The sequence below is a fragment of the Ciconia boyciana genome, chromosome 1 (genome assembly GCF_034638445.1).
Source record: "Ciconia boyciana chromosome 1, ASM3463844v1, whole genome shotgun sequence".
Lineage (NCBI taxonomy): Eukaryota > Metazoa > Chordata > Aves > Ciconiiformes > Ciconiidae > Ciconia > Ciconia boyciana.
In genome coordinates, this window is record NC_132934.1 from 94242562 (window position 1) to 94257553 (window position 14992).

At 46.1% G+C, this 14992-nt stretch overlaps 1 protein-coding gene across 12 annotated transcripts; it reads left to right on the plus strand.

Annotated features, from left to right (window-relative positions):
- Positions 1-5: 5 nt before the first annotated feature.
- On the plus strand, positions 6-14629 carry GPR161 (G protein-coupled receptor 161). 12 transcript variants are annotated; one of them, XM_072882900.1, is made up of 9 exons: positions 1757-1875; positions 2513-2602; positions 3327-3360; positions 3463-3575; positions 3673-4084; positions 4616-5340; positions 6861-6965; positions 9705-9836; positions 11867-14629. In XM_072882900.1, exons 5-9 carry the CDS (start codon positions 3717-3719, stop codon positions 12112-12114), a joined length of 1578 nt encoding a protein of 525 aa, XP_072739001.1. In that variant the 5' UTR covers positions 1757-1875; positions 2513-2602; positions 3327-3360; positions 3463-3575; positions 3673-3716; the 3' UTR covers positions 12115-14629. The 12 variants fall into 12 exon arrangements, with proteins under 12 accessions (XP_072738972.1, XP_072739020.1, XP_072739029.1 ...); XM_072882947.1 differs by having other exon boundaries at positions 3971-4084; XM_072882871.1 differs by lacking the exon at positions 1757-1875 and adding an exon at positions 6-136 and having other exon boundaries at positions 3463-4084.
- Positions 14630-14992: the final 363 nt, after the last annotated feature.

Below are 14992 nucleotides of genomic sequence, written 5' to 3' on the forward strand. Positions count from 1 at the left end.
CCTCGCCTCTCCACCGCAGTCCGCACACCCCGCACAGCAGCAGCGGCGCCGCCGCCGGAATCGCTGCCTCCAGGGACTTCCGCTTCCGGGGGCGCACCCCTGCGCGCGCAGCCCGCAAGCCGTGCGGCAGCAGGAGGTGACGTGAGGGGCACGGGCGGTGAGGGCGGGAGGCGCCTGTGGCGCGGCTCAGCGGGGTCGGTGGCGGCGGGCCCGGCCTCCTCTGCGCCCGGAGCCGTCGTGCTGCGGGGTGAGAGCGCGGACGGGAGCCGCCTACCTCTTCCCGCCCGCCGCCGGAGAGGGGTGTCTCCGGCCTCCTCTGCCCGCGGCGCCGCGGGGGGCAGCTGGACGCGAAGACTCAGCGAGCTCACCTGAGCCCCTTTTCCCGGGCTGCAGCAGCCGGTGCAAAACGTGCGTGTGCCCGGTGGGCATTCGTGCCTCTAGCCGCATCCCCGGTGGTACCTCGCCGAGCGCAGCCCGAAGCGGCAGGGCGGCTCTGGGCCTGCTGCGGGGGCCAGGGGCAGAGCTCGCTGGGCGGCACGTTTGCACGCTAAGGCAGCGCTCCGGCGGCAGTGCTGCTCACGGATGGGTAAGAGCGGTCATGGGGACCTCTAAAGCCCTGGTGGTCCCGGGCCGTTCTCCCTGGCCCTCCTCAAAGGTTCATCAAGCATTACCTAGCTCCAACACACAGACGCCTCATGCTATTTTAGATATTACACATGCCGGCATGCACGCCTGTGGAATCTCCTGTGATGGTTGGGTATATCTTCTTGAATGCTGCCCAAAGACGGTCTTTTAAGTGTCAAAATGTGATGGCATGTTAAGCTTAAAATCCTGTAGAAGAGCATTGGTAGAACTGGTTGAGAATGACACATAGTTCGCTATTCCAGCAGTGATGGCCGGGCGTTCACGTTGCTTTTCTGCATTATCGAAAGGACAGGCTAACTCCCCAAGAACTTCCCTTAGCACAGGGGCACGATGCATGGTCCAGCTCCTTCTGTTGGACAGGCCGCAGCACCAGGGCAAGCAGAGACAGCGGCCATGGGAATGCGATGCCCGCGTCATGAAAAAACTCCATCTCTTCCAAATCACAGAGCAACCAAAAGGCAGCAAAGCTCAAGTTGGAGCAGTTGTCTGCTGCGCTCAAGGGCCCTGCCAGGGTATGGGGAAGCTGGGAGTTAGAGATGCACACGTGTGGTATTTATCCTTCACTGTTTATCTGTGCCCACTTGTGCTTTGCTTCAGGTGGGGGGAAGAACCCCTCCCAAAATCTGCTCTGTATTACTTTTAATAGCATTTTGGGGTCTAGGAAGTCTAGCAATTAGGATCTGCCGCTCTGTGGCACTGACTTGCACTGTGTGCTGGGGCAAGTCACTGCACCTGATCTGTGTAAAATGGATTCTCCCTTCTAACTGGACTCCTGCGTTTTCGGTGAAGGAGGGCTGTGAACAACCCTGCGGTGTCGGGGAGCAGCGGCTGTGCCTCGGGGCGGGCCCGCGGGGTAGATGCGGTGCCCCGCTTCTTCAGCCGGGTCACGGCAGGACTCTTCCCGCGGTGGTGGAGCGGCCCGGCCCGGGGAGCTCTCGGGGCTCCGCGCACCCTCCTCGCATCGCAGGCCGAGACCGGCTGCGGGGAGCCCGCCCGCCGGGGAGCGGCCGCAGAGAAAATGGCGGGCGGCGAGGCCGGGGAGGGGGCGCGGCGGGATGAGACAGCGGGGCGGGCCGGCGGGGAGGGGGCAGGGGCATGGCCATGGCCGTGGCGGGGGAGGGTCGGGCCGCGCCGCGCCGCGGTTCGGGGCCTCTCTGCCGGCGGCGGCTGTGGGGGGTCCGGGGCGCCGTAACCCGAAACCTCCCGCCCCTGTGGCGGCGGCGGCGGGCGGTGAGTGTGGTACCGGAACCGGCGGCCGTGGCGGGGGGGGGAGGGGGGAGCGGCGGCGGGATCTGCTCGCCGCCGGCAGGACCGGGGAGGGTGAGGGATGCCTGGGGCGGAGGACCCTGCCCCCGCCCTTTGTTCGCTGCCGGAGGGAGCGCGGGGGCAAAATGGCGACCCCCTCCCTCCCCGACGTATCTCCAGCTCGACACCGCTGGCTTTGTGTGTGTGTGCGGGCACGCCTAGCCGGGATGGGACGGGACGGGATGCGATGCGATGCTCCCCTGCCCTGCCCTGCCCTGCCCTGCCCTGCCCTGCCCTGCCCTGCCTTGCCCCGGGCGAGCCACCTCTCCCGGACGCCTTCTCCCCCGCGGGCGCAGCAGGGCCGTGAGGGGACGGGGAGGGCCAGATGCCCCGGGCGTTGCTAGTGTAGGGAGCGGCCGTGGGCCCGCAGGGGTAGCCGCCTTTCCAAAACCTGCACCGGTTAAAAAGTATTGGAAAGGCTCGCAGGGGTGGTGCAGGCATGTTTAGAGAGAAACTTGAGGAGAAGCATTTCTGCAAACAGTCGGCAGACAGTTTCGCTAGAGAAGAGCTAAGTTATGTTTTACAAACTGTGGCCCAGTAACGTCTTTAATTATGCTCTTAGGAAAGCATAGATAAAAATGGAAAAAACGCGGCTCTCCAGCCTGACACTGCTGCCTAAGGCCACAGCAGCCACACAGATGGAAGCGTTTCTGTGAGTACCCCTGGCTGTTTGGGAGCGATGGGTGGGGACAGCCCCAGAGTTAGCGGAGATAACTTTCCCTGGGTCCCTAATTTCCAAGAAGTGCTAATAGCAACTTTATATTACTTGGTGGACTTTTTAGTTTTCTGGTTTGCACATTTGCATTTTTGGTGGTGTGTTTTCTTCAGTGTGCTGGCCTGCAGATGGGTGAAGGATTGAATGAAGTAGATAAGAGTGCTTGTTGGAGACAGCAGGGAAAAGGCTTCTAAGGAATTGGGAGAAATACCAAGGTTTCACAAAACGAGGTTGTGAGTCAGTGGGATGGATGCTGACACTGAGAAGTCAGGGGTTAAAGGTTCTCAAACATTTCTGTAGGGTGGACCATGGCAAGGAAGTGTCTTTAGAACCTCATGTACAGAAAGCCAGTTCCAGCAGTCCTTTGGTATTGGCAGTAAAATACAATCACTGCTGTAGCTAAGGTGATTATGAACATGGAGAAGTGATGTCAGGAGAATATGTGCAATGATCCCGCAGTCTTTGAAGGTTACTTAGCAACTGTTAAGAAAGAGTCAGCAGGGTGTGACTAGCCAGGCATCCACAGACCACCAGCAAATGCTGCATAGGCAGAATACAAGGTAGCAACCAGGATAAACAGGCAGAATTTTTTTAAAAGTTACTTTTTTTTAAAGTGAGAGAAACAAAGACTGATAGTGACATTCTTCTTGTTTCTTCACAGCCTAGATGAAGGGACTGAGTGAGATGCACAGCTGGTAAGCATGGCTTAGAAACAAGTAAGATCCTTAGAAAATTTTAAAGTAAAATGTGCTAATTTTCTTCCTTGTTTCCCTCCTCCACCTCTTTTTATCTTTTAGAGAGTTTCTTCCCTGTTCTAGGCTTGGCTCTGTCATTGACCTCTTTGGTGTACCCATAGGCAATTTCCTGCCCCTTCGCTGTCCCATCTAAAATGGTTTCCTGCATCCTACAGGTAAATTTTAATTCATGCAGGCAAAAGAGCCTCCAGTCTTTGGAGAGAATTGGAAGAAATCTTGCCTGAATGTTTCTGAGCGTTGTTCCGCTTCTAGCTGCTCAGCATGTCTTGGCTGCTTCAGCTCTGCACGCTCTGACCATGAGCAGCAATTCCTCCCTCAGCAATGTGAAGGGCCTGAGGAACCTTACCACGCAGGAAGATGGGGCAGTCAGAGTAACCGAGTCCGTTGCTATAATCGTCATTGCTATTTTCATCTGTTTGGGCAACCTGGTGATTGTCGTCACCCTCTATCGGAAGTCTTACCTTCTCACATTGAGCAACAAGTTTGTGTTCAGCCTGACCCTCTCCAACTTTCTACTCTCTGTGCTGGTGCTACCTTTTGTTGTCACCAGCTCCATCAGGCGGGAATGGATCTTCGGAGTTGTTTGGTGCAATTTCTCAGCCCTGCTCTACATGCTGATCAGCTCAGCCAGCATGCTTACTCTTGGACTCATAGCTATAGACAGGTAAGCAGCTCTTTTCTAACGAATCATAACGAATTGCCTAGCCATTCCATAGAGTGACTCGTTGGCTGCTCATACAGTTGAGAAGCATGGCAGTGGATAACGTTGCATACCATCGTAGTGTCATTTTTCCTTCAGCCTCTTGTGAAATTTTGATACAGAACAGAAGAAAGTGATGGCATCAATAATGCAAAATGTGGACATGCATCTAGAGTTTTTTAAAGTTATTCATGGTATAATAACATACTACTTGAGAAACAAGAAATAATTACTTAAAATTCCAGATTATACCCTAAGCATCCACTCACACATAGGGACAGATTTAATAGCTGCATGTGAGCCTTCAGCCAAGTTTTACAATCTTGCCTGCAAAGATATGTATTTTTACATGTAATTATTTTTATAAACAGGGTCCCTGGGCCTGCTTCGAGGTTTGGAGAAAAGGGAACTAGATATCAACATCATTAAAATATGTTCTTTTTTTATTGTACGTCTTTTGTGCTCCTGTTGACTCTTTCTTTTCTTGTCCACCAGGTACTATGCTGTCCTGTACCCGATGGTTTACCCAATGAAGATAACAGGCAACAGAGCAGTGGTAGCTCTTGTGTATGTGTGGCTACATTCCCTTATTGGCTGCCTCCCTCCCCTTTTCGGCTGGTCGTCTTTGGAGTTTGACCAATTCAAGTGGATGTGTGTGGCGGCCTGGCATAAAGAGGCTGGCTACACTGCCTTTTGGCAGATCTGGTGCGCGTTGCTGCCTTTTGTGGTCATGATGATCTGCTATGGATTCATATTCCGCGTGGCAAGGATTAAGGCCCGCAAAATCCACTGTGGTAGTGTTGTCATTGTGGAGGAGGACTCCCAGAGGAACGGGAGGAAGAACTCCAGCACCTCCACATCCTCTTCTGGCAGCCGAAGGAACGCTTTCCAAGGAGTTGTCTACTCAGCCAACCAGTGCAAAGCTTTCATAACCATCTTGGTTGTCATCGGTGCTTTTGTAATTACGTGGGGGCCTTACATGGTAGTAATTACATCAGAGGCACTTTGGGGAAAAAATAGTATTTCCCCTGCCTTGGAGACATTAGCTACATGGTTGTCCTTTTCCAGTGCCATTTGCCATCCACTAATTTATGGACTGTGGAACAAGACAGTGCGCAAAGAACTACTAGGAATGTGCTTTGGGGATCGGTATTATCGCGAGTCCTTTGTTCAGCGGCATAGGACATCGAGGTTATTCAGCATTTCCAATAGGATCACAGGTAAGACACATGGCCGCAAAAGACACTCTTCCTTAAGACCAGTAAGAGCAAGGCTTAATGTCTGCATGTGCTTGGCATGTTTCAGGGCTCTGTAAACAAAGTGAGATGTTTCTGGAGGTTTCAGCAGTCTTTTGTTCAGGTTATCATAAACACTTGAAAGGAGAAATTTTTTTTTGTGGGAGTTAACCTCTTTCTCCTACTCTAGTAAAATTTTCTCTGCCAGAGAAGACATAATGATGAGGTTAATAAAAATAATTTATTCTTTCTCAAGCATTTCCTTTCATGTGCCTACTGTTTTGTGTTACCCAGATTTGAGCACTACCAATAGTACATTTTGCAGCACTTGTTCTTTGATTCCTGGCTTTATGCTACAATTCTTTGAGATTCACTAGTTACACTTGTGTTACTATTTCTGTAAATTTAGTTTTTAGGCTTAATGGTTGAAAAGATCATAAACAAAGTAAAACTATGTAAAAGAGTAAAACTATTTGATGTCTCCCCAAGTTGCAGGCTGAGAGCTTCAGTTGCTCAGTTTGGTTTTTCTTTTAAAGTAGCAATGCAATGAAATTCTGATATTTTTTTTTTTTTATTATTTCCCTGGTCCTGTTCAGAAGCTTCCAAAAACAGGACATCTTCATGGGGTCCCTTGGGACGTTTCATGCAGAGGCAGGAACTGAAGTTATTTAATTGGGAAGGAAGATCTAAAATGCAGAAGGAAGGGGAGAGCAGCAAGGCATCCATTATCTTTTCTGCAACCCAGGATCACTGGCAGAGACTGCCATCTAAATTAAAGAGTTCTGCAGCTGCAGAACTCTTTCACAAGCTGCAGGAGCTCTGGCAAATCTGTGTCCAGGAGGTGCTATGGATGAATACATTGGGAACTGAGGTGGGAGGGAAAAGACAGGAAACTTCTTTCTCTTTCCAAGTGGTAAGAAGCTGACAGCTTCAAATTTTTCAGATGTATTAGCTGGATGCTGATAGGGAGGGGGAAAAAACCCCAACCAAACATACAACAAAATCTTGAAGTGGGGTCCAAAGACAGCACCTTTTGTAAGAATCCTAGAATCTCCTCCCTTCTTGTTTTGGGGAGTTGAAAGAAGCCAGGCGTCTTGGTGTCCCAGCCTTGCTCATGAGCTTCCTGCCACACTAATGGCCTGTCACAGCTGCTGGTGGCTACCAGGTTATTCTCTATCTAGAAGGTGTCTGGCAAATATTCCCATCTCTCTGAGTGCATATGCTCTGTGTTCAGCCTGGCTGGCTGATAAAACACATGCAATTGCAAAAGAGTGGGAGGGAGATGGTGGAGGTAGAAAGGAGACTTGCTATATGGAAAGATTACAGGGATATCTGAAAGCTGTTGGCTGTATTTCTAAGGTTGAAAGTCCAGATGCTGTGCACTCTGGATCAGCAGGGTGAGTTTTATACATGGAATAGTAAATAAGGCAGTAGCAGGGGAAGAGATTTTTACTATTGTAGACCTGTTGAACATTCATTGTGTAATGAGAATTAAACTCTTACAGATTTGGGACTATCTCCTCATCTCACTGCCCTCATGGCCGGTGGGCGGCCATTAGGAAACAGCAGCAGTACAGGAGACACCGCTTTCAGCTGCTCACAGGATTCAGGTAACTAAAAGCCTCTTGCTCTCTTTTCTTGGGCAGAAGATTGCACTTGTAACTTGGCAGAACGCTCTGGGATAGTCTGTATTTACAAACAGATGTCTTTTGGTGGATGGATGACATGAAGCATCTGTTCCAGCTGTTACAACAAAACTGCTGCAGTTGCTTTTTTCCTTCCTTGCTCTCAATATATTTACTTGCAAAATACTGTTTACTCTAAGGAATGATGACCCTCCCTTGATAATGTGTCCTGGGAACAGGGCTTGCTGCTTTTGTGCCTTTCTCCTTTAGTTTCTATTGTTCTTCAGGGACTTTCCCTGTATCCACAAGGAACAGAGCAACAAAGTGCTGTGGAGAAAGTGCTTCTCTGTTTCCTAGTTTGTAAGACACTTGTTCATCCTGCAGTGTAAACATAAACACTTAGGACAGTTTCAGCTTATGATTGTGTCACTACTTAAGATCTCTCAACTGAAGATGGTTTGGAAAAGGGAAAAAGAGTTCTGCCGATAATTTTCTATCCAGAACTGTAGCTAGATTTTTCTGGCAGTTAATTCAGCTACCGCTCCTTTACTGCACTACAGTTATTTTAGAGAGTATTTCTGCTCTAGAGACACCAGAGGGTGATCTTCTGACATTTGCTTGGTGTTCAAGGTTTGTTTCTTACTTTTGTAAAGGAAGTCTATGGAGCTGGGATTTATTTTGGTGGTTGTTTTATGCTGGTAGTTTTATGCCTGTTGTGGGTATTCTGCAGCTGTATGGGATAAAGGAGAATAGCATCTTGGTAAACCTGCCTCAGTTAAGAGGATGTTGTGTTATCATCTTTTGAGGAATGGTACTGAGCAGTTTAAACAAATGAATAAAACAAATACGTACCTAATGCTGCTAGAAGTGCCACTGTTTATTATGGAGGGGATACAGTCCATAGCCTGGGAATGGATACACAGTGATCCACTGTGAAATACTGTTTCACTGGATGACTTCAACGTGAGGAACTAAAGAACAGGAACTAAAGTCTTAGTCTTCCTTCAATGCTGCCTGCTGCAGTACGTGATCCTGTGGCCTGTGATGCAGTCACAACTTTATCTGCCCTGGTAAACAAAAGCTGGGCCTTTCATGTTGTGAAAAACAGATGAAGTAGTAGGAGAGGAAAAAAATCCAAGTGGTGTCACCTGTATACAAAATACTGAAGTGCGAGACCAGAGTCCTGATTGCCAGAAATGCTAGCAATTGCCTTAATATCAATTATTCCAAGGACAAAGATCTACCCTGTAAGAATAAGAGGCTAGTCTCTTCACTAGCCTTATTTGAAAGAATGCACTGAACTAGTGCATTTGAAAAAACGCACTAGAATTCTGCTCCATGGAAGAAAGTATCTCTTTCTTCTTAGTGCCACCCTTCCATTGCACACCATGTTTCTGAGGTGGATTCTGTACCCTTGGAGATCAGTAAGAGTCTACAGTTTTCAGTAGACAGCCTCAAACCCAGCTGATCCACAGAACAGCACAGAAAGTCGTTAGCTTATTTGGGACCATGTATTAGGGCAGCAGCTCGTTCTCTTTCTTGTGTGCTGGAGGGAGGTGTATGACAGAACACATAAGTTTCACCTTAAAAAGTTTATCACTTGCTATATCAACAATGAATTGTCAGCAAAGAGTAGAGCTATGGAGCAGGATGTTGTCCAGAGATACACCCCCAGCCGTGCCTTTGTCTCACTTTCTGTAAAATGGGCACTGGGACACCTCCTTATTGCAAAAAGAATAAATTTGGGGATCAAAAGCAATGAAGTGGGTGAAGAGGGATGTGAAGCCCCTATCTGGAGGAGTTATGAAACCTGTGAAGGCTCTTTGTCCTAGGCCTGTTGTCACACCACAGGAGTAAATGGACTGATAGTAAAGTGTCATGTATCGAGTGTGTGCAAGCTGAGTCTTCCAACAGCAGCTTTCCTGAGGAATGCTCACTCAGCACTGTCCTAGCGTCTCCCCGAAATGCTTGCTCTGCTTCTCCCTTACACAGCAGAGAGACCAGCATCGCAAGGGAGGGCTAGGCTGCAGTCTTGCCCTTTGTGTGAAAGTATTGCAGAGATGCCTAGATGAGTTTCCTTGTACTTGTAAACTCTATTTTGTATTGGAAAGGTGCAAAGCAAATGCAGGGAGGTGAAATTAAAAAATTACTGCTAAACTGAAAAAATTACTAATCAGACAAAAATCATTCCTAACCAGCAAGGGATTTTTCCCCATTAAAATGCACTTCAAGAAAGTCAAAATAGGTTATTAGAGACAAACTAAATTGAACAGAAAAATTCTTCAGTTCAGATTTCGATCCAGCTCTGATTACAAGCATGACATTTGGCAGCTATGGTTGTCTGCCTCTCAGGTAGCCATTGTTAGCCTCTTGTCTTTGTCAGGAGATGGGGGAAGTTGCCCTCAACTTCACCCTTTATTTACTGAAGGTAAGGTTTCACCTTTGTCTGCTGTCCTATTGACATTATAAGCTCTGCAGCTGAGCATTTTGGAGCTGCTTGAGGTTTTAGATGGCTAATGAGAAAAGATTTCCAAATCCTTTCAATGAAAACTCTGACCTCATTCTTTTTCTGTGCAGTGTTTAATTCAAGCTGAAATTTACTCACAAAGCTGGGTTTAGACATGTTTTGAAGGAACTGCTATAGAATGAAAAGGTTTTGCCACCACTTAAATATTGTATCCCAGTGTTAGTCTGTTTTGTTTGAGAAGTCTTGCTTTGTTTCAGGAACAGATGCAATGCTTCTTGAAGATTATAGCTCAGATGGCCCTCATGCCCCACACTGCGTCTGTCCTCCTCGAAGGAGGAGTTCAGTGACGTTTGAAGATGAAATAGAGCAAATTAAAGGTGGGTTTAGGGGTAAGTATGGAAGTGCTCAGAACCAACTATATTGCCTGCTCAGGAAGCCTCCCAGGACCTTCAGAATTGCCTTAAAACATAGACCACTGTTCACCTTGACATACTTGACAATTCATACCGGTACAACAGAAAGTAAGATCAGGTCTTTCTTCCAGTTCTCAAGTAGCAACAGACAAGGACAAGAGCCAGAAGCTGGGATTCCCTGCATACACATCATTTATGTTGCACAGCAGTATCCTTTCGGCAAACTTCACTCATCTGGTGGCTGTTGCAGTCTGTTTTCTGTTTCTCAAGGAATACATTTTCCTGCCTTCATACTTTGATTCCATTATCCCAGTGTTTCTCATTTGCTGCCTCCTCTCAACTTTGTCATTCACAGACTTGAAATTCTTCCATTTACAGACTTTAATGGTTTGAATATAATTTCATTTTGTTTCACTTTTTTTTTAACTTAACTTTTACTTCATGTACTTTACTGAGTGTGTTTCTCAGCAGATATGGGTGAAAACAGATGAACCACATGCACTTTTTTTTCAGTCAACTCACTTGTTGATTCTGTGCTAGCAAAGTGTTGCTGTGATCACCTGTAAAATATGGCAAAGTTAGTTTAATTTAAGCTGATAATTACAGTAATATGGACTAGAAGACTTGATAATAACAACTGAATTTACTAAACAATACATGATTGTGGACAGTACAAAAATGAGCAGAATGCCTTTAAGAATCAAGTAATAATAAAACCTGACTGATTTTTATGATTCTGAAATAATGAGAAGACTCTTTCTGTGGAATTTTCTCTTCAAACATCTTGGCAAAATTCACTCTTGTCCTCTTCCCAGTGTGAGCTGATTATTTCCCTGGACAAATACATTACCATACTTTTCCCATTATTTTTCTGAGTGATTATGTAGGGGCAGGCTTTTTTTTTTTTTCTTTCTCCACAGTTCAGTGAAAGAGGGAGGTCTTAGTGCAAAAGTTTCGCACAGGTTTAGCGATTCTCCCTGGTATGTCTCAGGGTTTTCAGGATCTCTGAGATTTTAAATTATCTCAGCAGCCTCATTGAAGGATTACATTTAGGATTAACACCTGTGTTGCCCAACATGTTGGTGGGTAGAGAGGTATATAGATGCTACAAAAGCAACTACATCAACACTGAAGAGCAGGTATATCCAAGGTAATAAAAGGTTAGGAAGAAGTATACTATTGTCTGCAACTGCAGTCTTCAACCTCTCCTGGCATGGAGAGCTCTACAACTTCCCCACTGGAAGTGGAAGTGGGTCCCACAGCGTGGCTGGAACCAATTTAAGCCTAAGGACAGCAGACTGCTGATTTTAACCACTACTTGGAAGAAGCCCTTGGAATTTGGGGACTGTTAATCCATAAACACAAAGTCTGGTGTTTGCTGGGCTTAAAACATGTTATAAAATAGCTCTTAAACTGCACTGTTCATGTCCGTGAAGTGCAAGATGTTAGTCCAAATGCACTGAGAATCCCTGTAAGGCTGTAAGTTGTGCTTACAGCAGAGGAAGTACAAATTGAGGGTTCTGCATGAATGCAAAGTTCTTCTGCATGAATTCTTGCCTGATGCCAGACAATTCCCATTGTCCCTAGTCCTGGACTCTAGGTAGTAAGCAGAAACCAGGCTGTTGACTTCAGTTGGATACAAATTCAGACCAGTAAAATCCTGTGTGCATAGGTTCAGATTCAGAAAATCATTCAACATACACTTAATTCAAAGTTAAACATACGTGTATAAGCACTTTGCTTCATTAGATCTTTTTTTTTTTTTCACTTGAATTGGAGGTAATCTTTCTTTGCTTGACCTATTGAGGTCACTCTGAAGCTTTGTGTTCATAGAATGGTTTAGGAACCCTGGCTATCATCGGTAAATGTGCTCTGTAAGGTAGTTACTTGCGGAGGGCATGATCATACCTTTACAAAAGGATCAATATTAGTCTTAAACATTTGCGCAGCCATGCTGATCAACTGTTAATTTTCTGATATGTTGCTTTTTTTTTTTCCTTTTCCAGAAGCTGCAAAGAATTCTGTTCTTCATGTAAAAGCCGACGTCCATAAATCTCTGGACAGTTATGCATCCAGTTTAGCAAAAGCTATTGAAGCTGACGTGAAAATTAGTTTGTTTGGCGAAGATGCTTTACCAGGAGCTCTGTTCCCTGTGCGGACTCTTCCAGGAAGCAGTATGAGCACAAGGCGTGGTATCAGGCCCCATGCTAGCCAAAGACTTCAGTTGCAGAGCATCGATGAAGGGAGTATTTGACAGGAGCACTGGAGTAAGAAAACAGAATGAAACCACTAAGCGGGACCTACTACAGCTGTTAACTGTTTTCACAGAACCAGGATACGTTGTCGGGATGTTTTCAATGTTTTTTCAACACTTGAAAACCCAGCTGAATTCTGGTACTTAACATCAGCATTTTACAGCAGTATTTGTTTACTGGTTAGGGTGCTATGGACTCTTTCGTGCCATGTCTTAAATCTATCACACAGTGCATAGGAATGCAGGGTTTGGTTTCATTGACCAGATCACTAGTCCGTTGAATCTTGGGTTCATTATTGGCCAAAGCCAATACAAGAATGAAAAAGGAAAAGTATGTGCAGTTTTTAATTCATTATTGCATTGATCCTTTTCTGAATACCAGAATAATAAGTTTATACTTGATAGCTGGAGTACTCTGACAGGAGCTTGTGCACGGGATACTACATACAGCCTTACTGTCACAGACTCCCAAATGATGGAGAGTGGACTTCACTAAGGGACAAAACCTAACTTTTCAGAGAGTTCCTGCAGGTTATGGTCCTACTTACCCTTGCTAGTGGATATTTCTGGCTGTTCAGCCATCAGAATGCTAGATCTGAAACGAGATTGTGCATCACTTCTGCATTATGACACACCGGCTTCTCTAGGTGTAATGGGTGGAAGCAGACCTGTACTGGAGATATCCCAGAGATGGTATTTGAGGAAATCATCAATGCAGAGTTCTTAGTTTCTCTGAGAATTTCAATTCACTTCCCTGGTTTTGCTTTTACTGAAAGGGCACTCTATGGCTGTGGTAATCTTGACAGAATATAAATAAGGTATTACCACTTTATACTCAGGATTCATCTTTTCTAGAGAGAAAGGTTCTGAGGTTGTTGTGGTTTTTGTTTTGTTTTTTTAATCATGAGGGAATGTAGTATTTAAGCAATAGTTACCTCAGTGCATATATTTCTTGGAGTATTAATTCATTAATCTCTAAAATAAGAACATTTGGCACTTACATTGCACTTTGCATGCTCTTAGGCACTGTACAGACGTTACCTTGTTAGGCCTTTGTGAGAGGGTTGATCAGCCCTGCTTGCCAAAGAAGGGGAACTCGGCAACAGTCAAGCTGCTGTCAGTGAAACAAGCTGCAAAGGTGGAAAGGTTTGTACAAAAAGAGGGATGAAGTGGAGAATGCCCAGCTTGAGGAAACTTTCTGTGTCTTCCCGAGCTGGCCCCTTCCTTTGTGGGGGTTACAGCCCTGCCTTACTGCTTATTTCAAAGAGAGGGAGACATAAGTGAGTAGGATGATTTCTTGGGGGTGGGTGCCAGTAGCAAATGGACTTAAGGACCAAGGATTTGCATTTGTTTACTCTGTGTCTGCTCCCCCGTGCCTCCACCTTTCCCCAGAAGTGGTTTGTATGAGTTTTTGCTGCAGATTGTTTGGAAATCAGGAGCAGGGTGTTTCCATCTGGGCAAAAACTGGGTGTACATTTGTTAAATTATGGCTGTGTGCGACTTATTCGGAGGCACAGAAGCAAACTGTTTTTGTGGCTGAGCCTTAGTCCAGTGCTGTATTTAGACATCCTATTTGTCTGTGTTCCCAACTCAGAAATACATTTCAGCACAAGTTTATGTCCATCTCTGGACCAAGCAGCTTGACTTCATGAACTAGCCTGAATCCCATTACATTCCCATGTAAGATTTAACTGCATGCTTAAAATTCAGTACGTGGTTTGCTGCTTAAGAACAGGCTGTTAAAGCAAGAACACATAGGCACCATTAAAAAGGCTCTTTGCATAACACAGGATTGAAGCGACTAGTAACAGTGAGGTCCTCACTCCTGTATTTTTTGCTTCTAGTGTGTTAGATAAATTGGCACCTGTGGGCACTCATTAAAAAAAATAAATTAAAACCCCCAGTATTTGCCAGGAAATGCCCTGCACTGAGGTCATTATTGCCATCATTAACACTACAATCACAGTTGCTGGTAGTACTCAGCACTCCTTAAGGTATACACTTGCCTCAGACGGCTTTAAGTATTTTATCTGCGTCCCTTTTATTTCATATTCCTGCTTCAAAACAAGCTGAGCAAAGTTGTCGCTGAATGCGAAAAGGGGCACACGAGTATGAACACGCTGTGGTGAAGTCGGTGCTAGCCAAAAACGGTGTATACTTAGGAGGAGGAATTCCGAGGCACATGCGAAAGCACAAAATTGTTAGTATTGTGTAAAAAGCACGTTTTTCACACAGGAACTGAGCCAAATTCAGCCTTCAGGCAGGTCAGTGGAGTTGCATCAGTTTACACCGTGACTGACTTTGGCTGTCAGTGTTAATTTCACTAATCCGTTATTTAGTGTAAATGTTGTTAATATTTTTGCTAAACACACTATAACCTTTCCATAATTCTGTTATTACCAGAGTCGTTATCTCACTTGAATCGTCATTAACAAAAGCAGTAATTAAGAAACGCACACGTTTTGTAAAACTGTATTCCCCATCTTAAATATAAAAGAAAAATAACTATTTCCAGCTTCTAGTGGTCCATGGTGTTTGTTTATACTACTGTTACCTCAACTTAAATTTCTTTTTATATATTTCAAAAGTATATTGAGCTTAATGGACGAACCCGGCAGCAGCAGCACCCTGGAAGGGTTTCCCCGATACGGGGACGCACCCTGGGCGAAGCACTGCTCTCCGCCACCCGGCTGATTTTCGGAGCACGGCCGCGCCTGGATACACGACTGCGGGCGCTGGAGCTCGCTGCTGGGCACGGAGCAAGCCCACCTGCGGGCGCTCCATCAAACAGGCGTTCGGTGTGGTAAACATCAGTCAAATGTTTACCTGGTGCTGCGTGGGCCGATACAGCTGAGGGAACGCCAAGCACGACGGGCAC

Coding starts and splice junctions, on each gene's coding strand:
- GPR161 (XM_072882871.1), top strand. CDS start 3,645: ATGTTTCTGAGCGTTGTTCCGCTTCTAGCTGCTCAGCATGTCTTGGCT. Junction 6,966..9,704: donor CAGCTGCTCACAGGATTCAG/GTAACTAAAAGC, acceptor GCTTTGTTTCAG/GAACAGATGCAATGCTTCTT. Junction 9,837..11,866: donor AATTAAAGGTGGGTTTAGGG/GTAAGTATGGAA, acceptor TTCCTTTTCCAG/AAGCTGCAAAGAATTCTGTT.